General features: G+C 52.3%; 5 protein-coding genes across 5 annotated transcripts; 2 read left to right on the top strand and 3 right to left on the bottom strand.

The window, feature by feature from the left end:
* Nucleotides 1-772: 772 nt before the first annotated feature.
* MAA_09314 (ferric-chelate reductase) lies at nt 773-3,032 on the top strand (the record flags this gene model as incomplete). Its single annotated transcript, XM_007827312.1, has 6 exons — nt 773-891; nt 971-1,224; nt 1,297-1,408; nt 1,479-1,733; nt 1,807-1,905; nt 1,973-3,032. 6 exons carry the CDS (start codon nt 773-775, stop codon nt 3,030-3,032), a joined length of 1,899 nt encoding a protein of 632 aa, XP_007825503.1.
* Nucleotides 3,033-4,932: 1,900 nt separating this feature from the next.
* MAA_09313 (Protein kinase-like protein) lies at nt 4,933-5,670 on the bottom strand (the record flags this gene model as incomplete). The annotated part of the gene is made up of 1 exon (XM_007827311.1): nt 4,933-5,670. The coding sequence occupies one exon, from the start codon at nt 5,668-5,670 to the stop codon at nt 4,933-4,935; it is 738 nt and encodes a 245-aa protein (XP_007825502.1).
* A 3,180-nt stretch (nt 5,671-8,850) lies between these two features.
* On the top strand, nt 8,851-9,363 carry MAA_09312 (uncharacterized protein; the record flags this gene model as incomplete). Its single annotated transcript, XM_007827310.1, has 3 exons — nt 8,851-9,027; nt 9,094-9,234; nt 9,292-9,363. 3 exons carry the CDS (start codon nt 8,851-8,853, stop codon nt 9,361-9,363), a joined length of 390 nt encoding a protein of 129 aa, XP_007825501.1.
* Nucleotides 9,364-10,299: 936 nt separating this feature from the next.
* MAA_09311 (laccase) lies at nt 10,300-12,270 on the bottom strand (the record flags this gene model as incomplete). The annotated part of the gene is made up of 3 exons (XM_007827309.1): nt 10,300-11,017; nt 11,078-11,843; nt 11,919-12,270. 3 exons carry the CDS (start codon nt 12,268-12,270, stop codon nt 10,300-10,302), a joined length of 1,836 nt encoding a protein of 611 aa, XP_007825500.1.
* Nucleotides 12,271-12,835: 565 nt separating this feature from the next.
* MAA_09310 (C6 transcription factor) lies at nt 12,836-15,301 on the bottom strand (the record flags this gene model as incomplete). The annotated part of the gene is made up of 7 exons (XM_007827308.2): nt 12,836-13,047; nt 13,104-13,310; nt 13,357-13,837; nt 13,883-14,027; nt 14,078-14,270; nt 14,336-14,806; nt 14,878-15,301. The coding sequence occupies 7 exons, from the start codon at nt 15,299-15,301 to the stop codon at nt 12,836-12,838; spliced, it is 2,133 nt and encodes a 710-aa protein (XP_007825499.2).
* Nucleotides 15,302-15,321: the final 20 nt, after the last annotated feature.

Raw genomic sequence — 15,321 nt, 5'->3', positions numbered from 1 at the left:
AGAGTCTGCGCCAGCGTCACGTTTAAGCAGTCAAGTGCGTTATGAATAGGAATAGAAGAACGACATTTTCCATATCACTTGCTCCCACAGCGACATGGGGTCAACTAGTTGCCTACATGTCTGCATGTTGCCTGAGAGCAGACATGGACCCAGACGCACCAGACGCCTGGCACCAGCATTGAGACTGGCTGGTTATGTGCCGTGAGAGCCGATGAAACAACTCACGGATGTCACGGCACCGAGGTAGCTGTATTTTTTCGTTTGACCAGACGCGCCGCGGGGATACACAGGCCGTGTTGAATGCTTCATGTTTGTCGAATCGAGCTCCAGGCAAGGCTGCTTGGTACATTGAGCGCAAACTTGCTCAAAATTGCACCTACATTACCTGGTATGGATCGACACGTGCATGGTTGATGCGCCACCACGGACGGCTATGACTGGGTCCACACCCCAGACCGACAACCTGCGCGCGGTGCACTGACCACATGGTCAATACTATTGACATGTAAGCATCAGCTCCAGTCGATAACATTGAATGGGTAATGGCTGCTTCACGACTGGACTGCCGGCATGCTATTGCCAAACAGGCACAAGCTCCAAGTTCAATGTTGGTCGATGTCCTCGTCCTCGCACCAGCACCAGCACCAGCACCATACGCCACGGAAGTTGCCCATAAAATGAATCCTGTCTGGTGTTGCGGCCGTCAAACTTTGAAGATGCACACCCAAGCGTTGTTGTTTTCCCGCCAGAGGCATCAACAACATTCACCACCATGTCGGCAGCCTGGCTCACTCCGCCCATCACTCTGACGGGGAGTCGAGATTTTGCCTGCGATAGCTTTGGCTTTACCGAAGAGCAGTGCACCTACTACCAGGAGCGATGGCATTTTTGGTGAGGAAATCCCATCAACCGTCCAACGACCAGAGTCTACGTCCTCCGCCAACGTTGCTAACAAGACATGGCACACAAGGTTCATCGCCGACTACGTCTTTGCGCTGTCGACCATCGCCTTTCTCATGAGCGTCCTCGGCATCTTCGTCATTGGTAACTTTGTCGCGCAGCTGCTGGGATATCGGGCCTGGCGCGCCTCTTCCCCATGGAAAAGAGCCATCGCCTTGACACGATACTTGTCCTACCGTGGCTTCCACGTCGAGGCCCTGCAATGGAACTCGGCCCCCTTGGGGCTTCTACTCTTGGCAGCTGCGGGGGCCGTCTTCTTCTTCTGTAAGTCGAACTGGTCTGGTTACATATGTACATGCGTCTGAGACATCAAGACTGACGTGCTGGGCTTCGCAGGCATGGATCTGATTCCCGAGCCATACTACTGGCCAAATCTTGACTTTGGTGGTTCTCCACCGTTGGGAACACGATCGGGATGGATGGCCTTGGCATGCATGCCCTTTGTCTTGTAGGCCCGCCCCCACGACCACACGATCCGGCATTTGTCCAAATACACGTGTTGACTGATTTCTCCCCAGCGCGACAGCAACCAAGACGAACTGGATCACGCTCCTCACGGGCGTTTCCCACGAGAAGCTGCAGGTCTTCCACCGATGGATATCCTACGTCTTCTTCCTCCTGGCACTTATGCACACGTTTCCGTTCATCGTCTACCACATCCGGTTCGGGGACATGGTCATGCAGTTCGAGATGGGTCTTTTATTTTACTGGACAGGCATCGTGGCCATCATATTCCAGGCTTGGCTTACCTTTGCCTCCCACAGTGTGATTAGGTAAGTTGGCTGCGCAGAATATATCGTACTATACGTATAACGACCATGGCTGCATATCTGATGCATTGCGCAGAAATTTAGGTTATGAATTTTTCAAAGCCACTCACCTATTCGCTGCCGCCATATTTGTCCTGATATTCTTCTGCCACTGCGACTACACCCTGACTTCATGGTAAGTCCAGGCAGTGGGCTGCAAATATCCATACACCCCTAACCTCGGACGCTCATGTTTCCCACAGGCACTACTTCATTGCGACAGCGGCCGTGTACGTCCCTTGCTACGTTTATCCCTGGCTGCGGACTTGTATCGAGTACGGCACACGGGTAAAGGCTCATGTCACCGTTGAAGAAAACGGCTTCACGCGAATTTCAATCCCAGCAAACTTCACATGGGTGCCGGGACAGCACTGCTTCCTCCGCTTCACCAGTTTTGGATTCTTGCAGGCCGCCTCGGCCCATCCATTCACTATATGCTCATTGCCATGCCGACAAGTAAATAAAAAGTCGGAGCTCGTCTTCTATATTCGCCACCAGCGCGGCTTTACCGCACGTCTGAACCAGTTTGCTCTGAACCACCCGGGTGCCTTGCTTCCTGTGCTTGTGGATGGTCCCTATGGGGGGATTAACATTCAGGCGTACGCTCACAGCGACAACCTTCTTATCATGGCGGGAGGGTCAGGCGCGGGCTGGACCCTGCCGTTTATTGAGCAATTTGTCTTGCGTCAGTCCAAGGCCGTCGATGAAGAGCCTGGCCAAACAACAGACCTCGACAGCGTGGAGAAAGAGACGGAAAGCCAGGAGCGCAGGACCTCCCGGCCGTTTACTCTACGCGTCATACTGGCGACTCGAGACACGGCCAGTCGTAAATGGTACCTTCGAACTGTCGATGAGCTGTTGTCCCGATACTCAACAAGCGAGTCGCTTTCCAACATCAGTATCCACTTACACCTCACTGGCAAGGCTGCACAAGAGGTCGGTTTAGCTGACAAGGCTCAAGACCTTCCAGCAGAGTCAAGCTCCTCGCCAGACGGCATCACCGCCCAAGAAAGCACAACACATAGCCCGGCGTTGGCCACGTTGGCCAAGCAACTCGACGGCCGGCCACAACTACCGCTGGTCATCCAGGAAGAGGCGGCAAGAGTGGCGGACGCATGTGAATCGCTCTCGGTCTTTGTTTGTGGACCGGCTACAATGCAAAATGACGTTCGAAATGCTGTTGCGGAGGCAAATCTGAAGGTTCTGAAGGGATCCAAGTCTGGAGGGGTCTATTTGCATTCCGAGCATTTCTCTTGGGCATAATATCAGACATTATTTATAGTGTGTATCTGTCGCTAGAAGAAGGCTAATTTGCGGACTATTTTGACTTGGGATTTTTAATGTCTTTGGTGACTAGTAAGTTCAAAGGCAATGCCCCTCAACTTCCGAAATGCGTATCTCTGACCTCTACGCGCTCGCTGACTTGGCCCTGTCAAAAGGGTCTGCATGTTGGTCAAGGCAAAGTCCTGGGGTCAACCAACGAACAAATGAAATTGTGCCACTTCATAGCAGGCTGCCTCAGCCTCCGCCTTCACTACTCCGCAGTTGCCTGCAGGCTGCGCTCTCTCGATCTTTCTCACAGGTGCTCGGGTGCCGTAGTGCGGTTGTTGAGGGTTCTGCTGGTTTGCCCGTGTATGGTCTGGTGTGCATTTGTGCCAACATGGAGCCAGCCTGTAGTATAGCTGCAAATTTAGCAGCTTGTAATAGGATTCTTATTGGAACCTCTATTACTATATAAAATAGTATGTGAAATAAAGAATTCTTTAGCCTTAGGATTCTTATTGGCTTAATATCCCTTCAAGTACAAAAGTGCAGCCTTAACACAACTAAGGGGATAACTGATCATTGGCAACATGTGCTTAAATTTTGAGGACCCTCACATGGGTCTGGTATGTGGGTGAACATCATTGGCTCTCTTACGCTCTGTTATTGCGCTTTGCCCGTGCGATAGCTCATCAGCAAGTCCTCTCATCCTCGCCACGTCATTTACTCTACCATTGGATATAAGACAAAGAGGGGCTTGATAGACCTGCGCTTGCCTTATTACGCATGACATTATGTATTGCGATGGCAGATGCATATATCAGTGGAGCTGGCGAACGACAAGGCGGCTCAAATGGCTGCAATGGCAATGTATAAAGCCATCAACACATGCTCACATCCAGTCTCGAAGTGAACTTTTTTATCACCATTTTGTTTCAAGCATATGAGATATTCTCATACTTCAACTCCATTATAGTGTGTGCACTTGTTAGCAATGCCTTTAAGTCTCCATGGTCAGTGTAACAATCCTGTGTACTGCGATCAAACAAACATCAAACGAGGAGACGAGTGTCCCAAATGTGGCCATGTTCGCGAATAAAAGTGTAAGTGGGCTCTATTGTGATGATACTCGGTTTTAGTTGACCTTAACTCTACTAGTATGCCTATCCTTCGCCGGTCCTTCGGTGGTCGACGTTGAAAGGATTGGTTAAGCACGCATGTCCGCTCAACTGAGTTGGAGAGAATGTGAAGGCAACGCGATTCATTCATTACAACTGCGTTAGGTAGACTTTTTCCGTCCGATCTAGCACGGTATCAAATAACAGTGCCCTTCCCTCTTCATAAAATTGCATACACAAGCCAATGTCTCCAAGTATGCTTCCGAAAGTTTCCGAAAGTCTTGGTGACGCACTCGTGCCCATTTCCATGCAAGCAACATCTGCTACATATTGTTTCCCTTCTTCATTCAAGTCTAGGTTCGCATGTTGAGGATTGAACGAGGCGTACATGTTCATCCGCGCCGCAAAAACCTCAATGGGGGCTGTATGTGCAAATTCCCAATCGATCACTCCCACAACCTCGAAGCTATCATCTAACAGGAGGTTATGCATGAGAAAATCGGGGTGCACAATAGGATAGGTACGGGAACTTCTGGCGGGCATAAGAGTTTCGGTCGTTAATTTCAGTCGCTGCGGAAAGGATTCGGTGGCCCGAATTAATTTTGGGTCCTTGAGTTGATGTATGTTTTTGAAGCTTGCGTTGTGCGTCGTCCAAGCTAAGAAATAGTCCGCCATTGAGTCAAAAGGTCCTTTGAAGCCAAATTGAGCTGGGAGCGGACCAATATCAATATCACCATTGGAGTTCAATACAAGAGAACCAAGCTTGTCTAAGGTGGCATTTGCTAGTTTGCACTGGAGAGGTCAGCCAACGGCAAATGAAGCTTAACGGGGTAAACAACCTGTATAGACGCTATCGACTTGCGTAACTTGATTCGTTGTTCTTCAGTAAGAACGTTTGGGCCACCAAGGTCATAGAGCATATTGCCTTGGATGCATTCCATCAATAGGTAAGGCAATCCGACAGGATTTTTCTCTAGGCCTGTGTTGTAGGCAAACACTCTCGGGACGGGGACATCGGTGGACTGCGAAATAAACTTCATGGTTGCGATCTCGCTTTCCATTGTAAACTGTTTCTCTCTCGTCCACCAGGTGGAGTCAGGCTCCGGGAATGGTGGACCACATATGGTTGGGATGCGTGCCAGCCACAGCTCGCCCCGCTGTGTGAGCTTGATTCGGCGAACAATGTGACGACCACCAGCGTGAAAGTTTCCTTCATAGGCACTTGTCTGATCTCCACTAAGTTGTTTCGTGATGTCAAGCAAAGCGTCCCATTCCGTGTGGCTGTATGTATTATTGGATGGTTCATCGTTATGCTGCCCTGTCCATCGGAAGACAAAGGACGATGTCCGCCGTGGCGAATTGGTGGTATTCGAAACGGATCCAAGTGGCTCGTAGGATTTAGACGGGTTCCCGTGATCAAACCACGCCTTCGAAGTGTTGGCTGGTGAGTCTGGGCCCGAACCCGAGTGCAGAATTCGCGACCAATAGCATTCCGAAGATTTGGGAGGATCCCCGGACATAGTCGACCAGTCGTCCGAACTGTTGTATCCGCAGTCGCCCTGCGTTTTGCCCTTTTTCTTCGCGTCGGTTTCTGAGATACTGGCTCTACATCGATAGGAGACGAGAGGGCGTTGGGGGGCGTTCAAGAAGACTTGAAAGTCAGTAGTGACATATGTACGACGTAAAGGAGCTGGCGATGAGAGACCAGGCCGATAGAGCGCGCAATGAAGAGTGTTTAGCAAAATGGAGAAGAATTCAGGCAGGAAGAGGAAGAGGTTCAGCAAGCGGCCTTTATCTAACTGGATGCGAGTTTCCCTGATTGGGGTCGAGCAGCACGCGGAGGCGTTGAGCCTGGTCCCTCAGGTACGGCACGGTACGGATTTTATTTCGCCCGGAGGGACATCCCTAGAGTGCCTGGCTGGGAAAGCTATTTACGGCTCGATAAAGTTGGTACATGACACCTCAAACCCCACGCTTTCTCTTACAATGGTTTACTTTCGCCTCGTCGCTAGTATTGATTTGTATTCATATAAAGTACATTGTAGAGGTGCGGCCTGTCTACCTACATAGACCCTCTACCTTGCTCCCCTTGGATCCTGTTCCGCCTCTTTGCGGGGCACTGCCAGTTCGCAAGTCAATTTCAACGGCCAACGTCAAGGTTCCATCCTCGATGGCCGCCTTCAAGATCCCGTGCTCCCCAGTAGACCGACACGCGCGTCCGTCCTCTCGGGCGATATAGAAAGTGTCGTCACTGCAGTCCGCCCCCTCAGTCTTCCGTCGCTTCCATTATATGCTGCACTCCGCAGACTGTCAGTCCTGTTTCGCGCTGCGTTGCCAGATGTCTCTGCAAGGCCGACCGTGTCTCGCAGGAGTCCGTCCATCTACCTCTGTATCCTGAACAGCCAAGCGACATAGTGCCATCCCTCCTACTAACCAAGGTGCTTCGTCGTTCTCTGTACGGTGTCAAGAGCGCTGCCCCTTGGTCGCTTTCTCTCGCCATGACTTTTCACGCTTCCTATCAGTCGCGGCGCATCTCATCCCCTTACACCAGCGCAGCCCCAAAGCACCCCAAGGGTGCCCTTGCCCTATCTCACGACCCATAGGTTCATTGCTTGTAGGCTCGATTTCGCCTTCGTGAGTCGGGTGGTTTTCAAAGCGTTCCCTTGTGGCTTGTGGTCGGCGGGGTTCGCGAACTCGACGCACAGCGGACAAGTGCTGATCGGTCGTGACTCTTCTTGGCTTTGCAAATGCCCGGGAGGCAAAGGCAGCATTTCCAGGTTCAGCACCACGGTGAGGTGAGAGTCGTCGCTGGCCTGCCAAAGGGAATTGCTACGGGGGACGCACACGAGCCAGGTTTGGGCTACAGCCGGAGGCACTCGTGTCCCTATTATAAAGTATTATAATGCTAGTATTACTTTCTTATATATATAGGTTTTACCATATTAAAAGAGTTATTATTAATTATAAAAAGAAATTTTTAAGCTTATAAAAATTTAAAAGTTTAAAAATAAATAAAGTTATTACTTTATACCTAGTTATATACTAGCTTACTATAAAATTACTAATACTATTTTCCTAGGCACTCTGCTATTATAAAAACCCTTCTAATATGCAGATACCGGCTACTATTATCTAGCACTTGTTGCCGAAAGAGCGGCTTCTAAACAGGCGGTACATATCTCGTGCTATTTATCTCAAGGCACATGACTAAATCTCGCGCAACTACAAGTTCCTTAGGAATGGGAGGCAGGTCCAATGACAAAACGTTAGTATATCGTGGTAGGCCACGAAGCAGCGAACCATACCGCCAAAGAAGCCGGATTTATAAGCTAGAGGCTCACAGGCTAGTACCAGAGCGTAATTCTAGCACCAAACGTCAAGTAAAGTACCAAATAACCTACTAATCATCCTGCGGACGCCAGCGGCGGCGGTCGGGGCCGAGGCGGAATGCCAGCACCGCGCACGACGGCAGTGACGGAAGTGTACAGTCGGCATCAGCAGTCACATAATGCATCCCGGAAGGAGGGTATAGGACTCACTGCTTCCAGATACACTACGCCTCGCATAATCGTGTGAATAGCACAGCATCGGCAACCATGTCATTGGATAGAATGCTACGCTAAAGCCTCATTAGTCCGGTCTTGGTTCCCCAGCTCCACCCAGAGTAAGGAACTTGCTTGTGGATCTAATCTATCTGTTGCAAGTTACGAATAATAGTCAAAGCAAACTTTTCGGCACCGAATCGGCGACCGCAGCGGGCAGCACGACAAGTCTCGTTCCGAAAGAAAAAAAACGTAGAAAGTTTAGCACGGATGTTTTACAACACTCTTGGCAAATAGCATACAACGTTCTTGGCAGAATAATTATATTAAAGTCGGCAGAGTGGTGTGACAGATTCGGTGGGAGACATGACTATGTCCACCGAATATGTGATAGTTATAGTATGAGCATAGTTACCAAGAACCCAAAGCGGACTAGGTAGCGGGGCATATAAGCCCTTTAGAAACAACGGCGCAATTTCTATTGGATAGGTTCGCTCGCGGTTGTTGGCCAACTCTATCGTGAGGTAGCAGTGAAGCCCGAGGCTCATATTGCAGCCGGCTCTATCAATGCGCGATGCGTCGACGCGAAACTGCCAAGAACCAGGCACATCACGTCGAACCGAGCGGGAGCGAAGACGCCGTTGCCAATCCAAACAGAGTCCGAGATGGCCATGAAACTTGGAAAACCACTGAATCAGCGGGTTCCCCGAATCCAACATGTCGCCCGTGCTTTGATTATTAGAATTTAGGACCAGTCGGCACCAGGGGCAAGGTATACATTGAGGTTGCACACGATGACGACGCGAGTAATTTCAGCACACCAAAACGAGTCTTGGACATAGTCTTCTCGGCCGGTTTCGCGCATTGTCCCAGCAGAATAAACTTGCCTATGTTTGGGATTGACTCGCGCAAAACCATGTGCCAACTTGAACTCATCTGCAATGACGACATTTGCACGACATATTGCCATGAGGTTTAGCTTCTGCCAGGTTGAGCCAGAGGCTCGAGGTCTTTCAACGACCTCTCCCAAGAGGATATAAGGCAGCCCGACCCCCGACCTCAAGAAGCGTCTGCAACTCAATTACACAATCAGTTTAACAAGCACATCTTCTCTACTATACAGCACTATCCAAGTGTCCCTCTCAAACCAAGCTCAAAATGAAGTTCTCTTACACTCTTGTCGCTGCGCTCGTGGGAGCCGTCGTCGCCAGCCCAATTGGCGAACCGTCCCTCAGCAAGCGCGTCGACACGGCCAAGGTCAAGGAAGAGGTTCAGCAATTGAACGTCCTGATTCAGAAGTTCCAAGAGGCCAAGGACAAGAAGCAGGAGAGCAAGGTACGTCTGCACCCAGTCCCATGTCACGGAATACATGGCACACTAACACGAGCGGGATGCTTGTAGGGCGAGGGCTGGCAGCAGACCATTGACCTCCTCAAGGAGAGGGCGGCTGCTATCGAGGCCGCGCCAGAGGACAAGGTCGCCGAGGAGATTGGCAAGCTCGATGAGCCACTTGCTCGCATTCGCAAGAGCAGAGAAGGCGCGGTACGTTGAACCAGTTCTTGGGGAATGAGTGGCGTGCTAATACCCACGGCGTGCCAGATTGACCGATACACGAGAAATCTCTTTGGCTTCGTCGATGCCAAGGACCGCCTTACCGAGGCGGCAAAGTAATCCCGTCGCGGGTACGGGTTCTGTTTGGCGGCGTTGTAGAGCTTCGATTCACGGGCAGCTCTATCGGGGGTAAGCTGTGGTCGTTGTAGGGAGTTCTCTGTCTGCTAGAGTTTAAGCTCGGCCGGCCACTAGCGGGTAATTTGCTCTTGCTTGCGAGGGATTCCGGGTGTTTTTCAGCTACACGTGGTGCTGGCGGACTGGTCTATTCGCATGTCGTAGCCAAGGTTCAGATAGGGGCTGCGCGCCGTGCCATCTTTTCCGCTGTGCGGTGCTGGGAAAAGGGGGGAATCCCTTGTCATCTTGCGCAGGTTAATCTAACTGGGTTTCTGTCCGATGTCTTGCGAGAACTGCGTGCACTTTGATGCTAGACGTGTGTCTTGGATTGGAGCTTTTACTTGCACTGACTAACAAGTAAAACCAGGAATAAAGTTGAAGCCAAGTATATTAACAACGAGCTCATATCTAAAATCATGGTGTCAAATGAGTACTCATAGTATTCATTCTAGTGTTTAAATTATACTGCAGTTATATTATCCAGTGAAAAGTTCAAAAGTTCAAAAACAATATGAAAATGAATGACCGTGACAATCTATAAATCTACAAAAACCTCACTTCTCTTACATCTTTAGCTCCGATATTACATTCCAGAACTGGGTATGAGGCCGTATACGGAAGCTACCCGCAGCCAGAAGGCCGTATCAGACTCAATACAAGCACGCACATTACACAAAAAAGTCCCTTTAACGTTATAACATTTCTACAACCAGATAGCCTGGACATCCTCTAGTTCAACCCCGATTCCTTTTCCTTCCATGACAAGCCTAGACCCTCCATGTCCGCTGTCAACGGCATCCAGCACGGTGCCAGGCGTTACCAAAACAATTATATCACCGGACGCGCTCCAACGTATTCAAATTCCATCGACCGGCCATGCATCTACGCACACAATCTGCCCGCCCTCTCCACACCGACAATCTTCTCGTCGCCCTCAACATGCAGCCCCGTCACCATCCCCGTCCCCATATGCACCAGCATGTGGCAATGCATCATCCACACGCCGGGATTATCTGCCCTCACCCGAATCACCACGTGGCCCCTCCTCGGCACGCCGACTGTATCTTTGCGCACGGGGTCGACGAGGTTCGGCGGCACGGGGGGCCCCGACTCGAAGGGGTTGTAACTGCCCCATCCGCTGCGGCCTTCGGCTCTAAACGACGACAGGACGTGGAACGAGTACCCGTGCAGATGGATCGGATGCGTCCCATCGTCCAGATTATTAATGACAATGTCAACGTCCCTCGTGCTCGAGGAATTGATAAACGGGATGAACTGGTCCGCGTCCCAAAGGCTGCGGTCTGTAGCTAGAAGCGGTGGGTTCTGCGGCTTCCACGAGGTGTTGTTGACGAAGCCCATGGGCCTGTTCTGCAGGCGGGAGAGCATCTGCATTTTAAAGTACAGCACCATTGTCTCCTGGGCCTTGGGGGCTAGTACGTCTGTTGGCGTGGCGGCCGTGAGAGTCGCGAGATCACGGTGTTGCCCGTCATCCGGCGGGAGAATAGGCGGGCCATCTTCCTGCCTGCTTTGGAGACGGGAGGGAAAGAAGTCGAAGGTGTGAATTGGGTCTAGGGCCGGGTTGGGAAACCCGCCAAAGTGCCTGTGCCACGGTTAGCAAAGCAATTGATGTTGCGTTTCGAGGTTGGGGAGGCGCGCATACTCGTCGTCCAGCTCAACGTGCAGCTGGTAATTTTGCTCGCCCACGCCGTCCCCGTTCACCAGCAAATCTACCCGTTCGCCGGGATACAAAACGCCCACCGAGCGGCCGGGCCGGTCGTCGACGGCGCAACCGCCATCCACGGCCGCGGGCTGCATCGTCGCCCCATCCGCGCGGAGAGTCACGCCCGCCACGGTCCCGGCATTCACCACCCTCAGCTTCACCGGTGCGTCCTTGGGCCTTCGGGACAGCAATGGCGGTAAATCCTCTCTAGGCCGCTGCGTGCAGACGACCGGGCGCGCGGGCACCGCCATGGAGCAATTGTACCGCCCGCGGCCGTTGACCAGCACCGAATCCGGGACGGGCTCGTTTCCCACGCTCGCCCAGTCAAAGAACCAGTCGAACACGTCCGTCTGCCTGCGGTGAAACCAGTCACCGACGAGGACGAGAGCCTCCTGGTGCTTTGGCCCAAGGCCAGGCCGGTGCACGACGAACCCGCCGTACAGCCCGTCGCCCCTCTGGACTTCAGCGTGGCTATGCCACCAAAAGGTGCCGTGCTCGTCGTCGCCAATCGTAAAGTTGTACTCAAAGTCGCGGCCCGCCGCAATGGGGCACTGCGTGAAGCCGACGGCGCCGTCCATGGCATTGAAGCCCTTCATCCGCAGGCCGTGCCAGTGTATCGCCAGGCCCTCGTCCGCCAGGCCATTGTGCACGTGGACAATGATGCCGTCCCCGGAGCGGGCTTCGATTGTCGGGCCCGGAAATGCGCCTTCAATTGGACCAGGTTAGTTCAATGTTTCTCGCAAACGCGTGGCGGCAAAGTAGAGCGCCGGCCAAGACAGACCATTGACAAGATACACCTGCTTCTCCACGCCGTCCGGCGACATGGTTCCCAGAGTCACATTCCAGTGAAAATGCAGCGTCTTTGCGCCTCGCCACACATGCTCCTCGGGGTGCAGCGCAATCGCGAGCTGCTGCCCATCCGGGCCGGACGCCGGCGACGCCTCACCACCACGCCGTACATACGCCAGCAGCGGCATGGCCAAGAGCACCGTGACCAAGGCGAGCCCCAGCCAGGTCCATGCGGATCGGCCAGATCGGCTCTTGGCTCCAGCGTCGTACTCGTAAGATGGGGGATCAGCCGCCAGCGCCTCATCCAGGAGGCGGCGATCTTCCTCGTCCCCGCGGTCGCTCATTTTCGGGGCTCGGCTCCTATGACGGGCAGCATGGGGTTGACGGAGAGAGGACAGGATCGAGGTTGAAGCTGAAGCCGGCCAAGGGTGTTTTCTGGAAAGGAATCGACCCGTCGGCGAGGAACAAGTCCACCTGTTTGCCAACAGGTACGCGGGCGGCATGGATGCAACCTCAACACCACCGATGACCATTTATGCATGTGCCGACGGCCGTCTCCGCAAGGGGCCGGCCACGATGTGATCCAATCAGCGGGGCGGGGGGATGCCCCGTGTTCATGCAGTCGTGTTTGGAGGGGTGCCCTCTTGTCGCATGTACTGTACCACCCTCCATCGTGGAGCGTCGCCTTTGGCCTAGTTGTGTCTATTTTTGTGACTCGTTTCATTGCTCCGAGTATTCGGAAACGCAGATACAACAAGTTGATGACACGCCAGCAGACGAGTGTGCACTGGCCTTGTGCTTGCGCCTACTAAGAGACCGGGCAGATCCGTCAATGCTAGTTCATCAATGGTTCCACAATGGCATGCACAGCGAGTAACGAGTTCCGTGCAATGGACTGTTATACTGACATTATATAAATCCCGTGGCGTCAAAGTCACTAATATTGTAACTCATGGCAAAAATGTCATCCCCAAGAAAGTCTTCCGCCCTCAAGCCCGCCATGAGGTCGTCCATGTTGCCATCCCATGCCATGCCGCCAGAGGAAAGACCATATGGCCACGGCCTAGTCGCCTCCGTCGGCACAGGAGGCTCCATGCCAATCTGGTTCTGCACTTCGACATCTAACACCCGCTGTTAGCCAATGTCCTTTGTCACACGATACGGGGAATACGCCTACCTTTGGTGAAGGAGTCGAGGTATTGCTGCAGACAGCGGTGAGCCTTCCTGCTCATGATGCTGGTCCCGCCTACCAATCGCAGCGTATCCAAAGTTCGCCGCATCAGGCTTTCGATTTCGAGGCTCGTCTTCCCCAGTGGCGGCAATATGTCCGGTTTATTCGACGATATCAGCCACAACCCAAATAAATGAAGATTTATCGACACCACTGGCACGGATTAGCACGGCCCTTTGCAGACTCCTTTCAAACTCACTCATGTAATTGCACAGCCACCACGCGGCATTCTGCCTCAAAAATGACCGCTGGATCCTCAAGATGGTGCAAAGCAGGTTGTGAAAGTTGTTGATGGTCTGCAAATACGCTTGCAGGATGGACATGGCAATATTGACGTGGAGATCCGAGTCGCCTGTGTCTGCAGCAGTCGAGACATGCCACAATACCGCCAATAGCAGCGGGGCATTGACCAGCATGGTGACGCGGTAGTGATACAAGGAGCTCAGTATTGTATACCTGTGTTCCTCGAGGTCCGTGGCCAGCCATGAATCAACAGTCGCGTTCGATACGAGTACTGTGTAAGGTGCTGCATCTTTTCCAAGCGTTTCCAGCTTCCGTAGCGATTCCATGACATGGGGCACAAGCTCACTCAGTGTGAGGTCATTGGTCGACGTAATATTTGAGTTGTGCATAACGTCAACTACGTTGCCGATAATCTCATGGTACTTGCTACCAGCCGCCTGTCAGAGCAAGAATAGGCACTTGTGAACAAAAACGTACATTACATGCCGAAAGTGAGATAGACTCGACCATCCAAGTTTAGAATCGTCACCTTGTCTGGCGTGTCCATGGCTCATCAGATCTTTGAGCTTGGTCTGAATATGTTGAGCGGGAACGAGAAATGGGCGGCCCAAGCCCGCACCGATGATTCTGGAAACAGTGAGTTTCATCACCGTACTACGACAGCTCGTGATCCTTACCGGTCCTCATTTATAACCGCAAACCAAAGCAAGGATCGCAGCTCATTGTCCTTGTTTCCGAATCGACTGTACGAGGATGGCGAGTGGACACCAAGCTGATATGCAGCTTTGACAGCACGAAAATGAGTCGTGATGCTCTCTTGTGCTCGTTGACTGTTCTGTTGAAAGTTTGCCAGGAGTAGCAGCGCTTGGACTGACCAGCATTAGTATTACCATGTGGCAAGAATCGGCCCGTAGTAGAAGGGTCAAGGTACTTACGGGCTTCAATAGTCGGCAGATAGAGCCCTTTCTCATCCAACAGGCCCAAGGCCCGGCGGTAAAATGGCTCCGCCGCTCCATCTTCGGATATGGCCAATGAATGGGCAAAGACGATGCTCATCAGGGCCTGGGTATTAGAAGGGCACGATTGCCAAGTGCCGGTCCGAGAGTCTATAAGGTCAATCTCTCGAACCAGCATGAACTTGTTGACAAAGGGGAGAACGGGCGCCACCATGTCGAAAAATCTATTTACCCAGTCAATAGCTAGTTTTCGTCCAGGAAATGAGTCTTCTTGGGGTAACGGTTGCCGCTCTGCCGTCACCACTTTAAGCGGCGGCAAGGGAAGCCGTCTTGGCCCATCATTTGCGCCGACCTGTCGGAAAGGAAGATTCTGGCGCCCCGGCTTCTTCTTGTTCAGCTCCTCCAAGGACGATGTGAGAGACCAAAAGAAGGCATGATTTGAGCTGGCGCCTACAGTATTTGCAAATGTCAGTCCTCGCCCTCTTTTCTACGCTCCCATGCTGTCCAGCCATCATTCTTACCAAAGTAGCCTATGTCGGCATTCCCGGGTTGGTCATCAAAGAGGCCGGTTGCTATCGCATCGGCACTTGACTCAACTGCACCCTCAGAGTTCAAACCGCCAGTATTGGCATGGGCCGGGGAAGACGCGCTGCCGCCATGACTGCTGGGCGAGATGGCGTCCTGTGCTTGGGTCTGCTTCACTAGAGCCAATTGGGATTCCAACTCTCGGACTCGATTAGCTAATGCGAGATGTGCTCTTGTTGAAATGTCAGTATTCGCATGCAATGGTGGGGGGAACTGGCGCTCAAAGTCTTGTTTGCTGGAGACGGAAGGCTGCCCACCGTTTTTCTTCCTGCCGGTCCATGCGCCTGTCTCGGCTGTTCTGGGTGTATTCACAAGTGATATTACACCTGATACACCGCTCACAGGACGGATGTCTGCCATCACACTATCAAATGTAAGCA

This window comes from Metarhizium robertsii (genome assembly GCF_000187425.2).
Source record: "Metarhizium robertsii ARSEF 23 chromosome Unknown MAA_Scf_3, whole genome shotgun sequence".
Taxonomy (NCBI): domain Eukaryota; kingdom Fungi; phylum Ascomycota; class Sordariomycetes; order Hypocreales; family Clavicipitaceae; genus Metarhizium; species Metarhizium robertsii.
The sequence above is the reverse complement of the archived record's forward strand: the minus strand, read 5'-3'. Positions and strand labels throughout refer to the sequence as shown.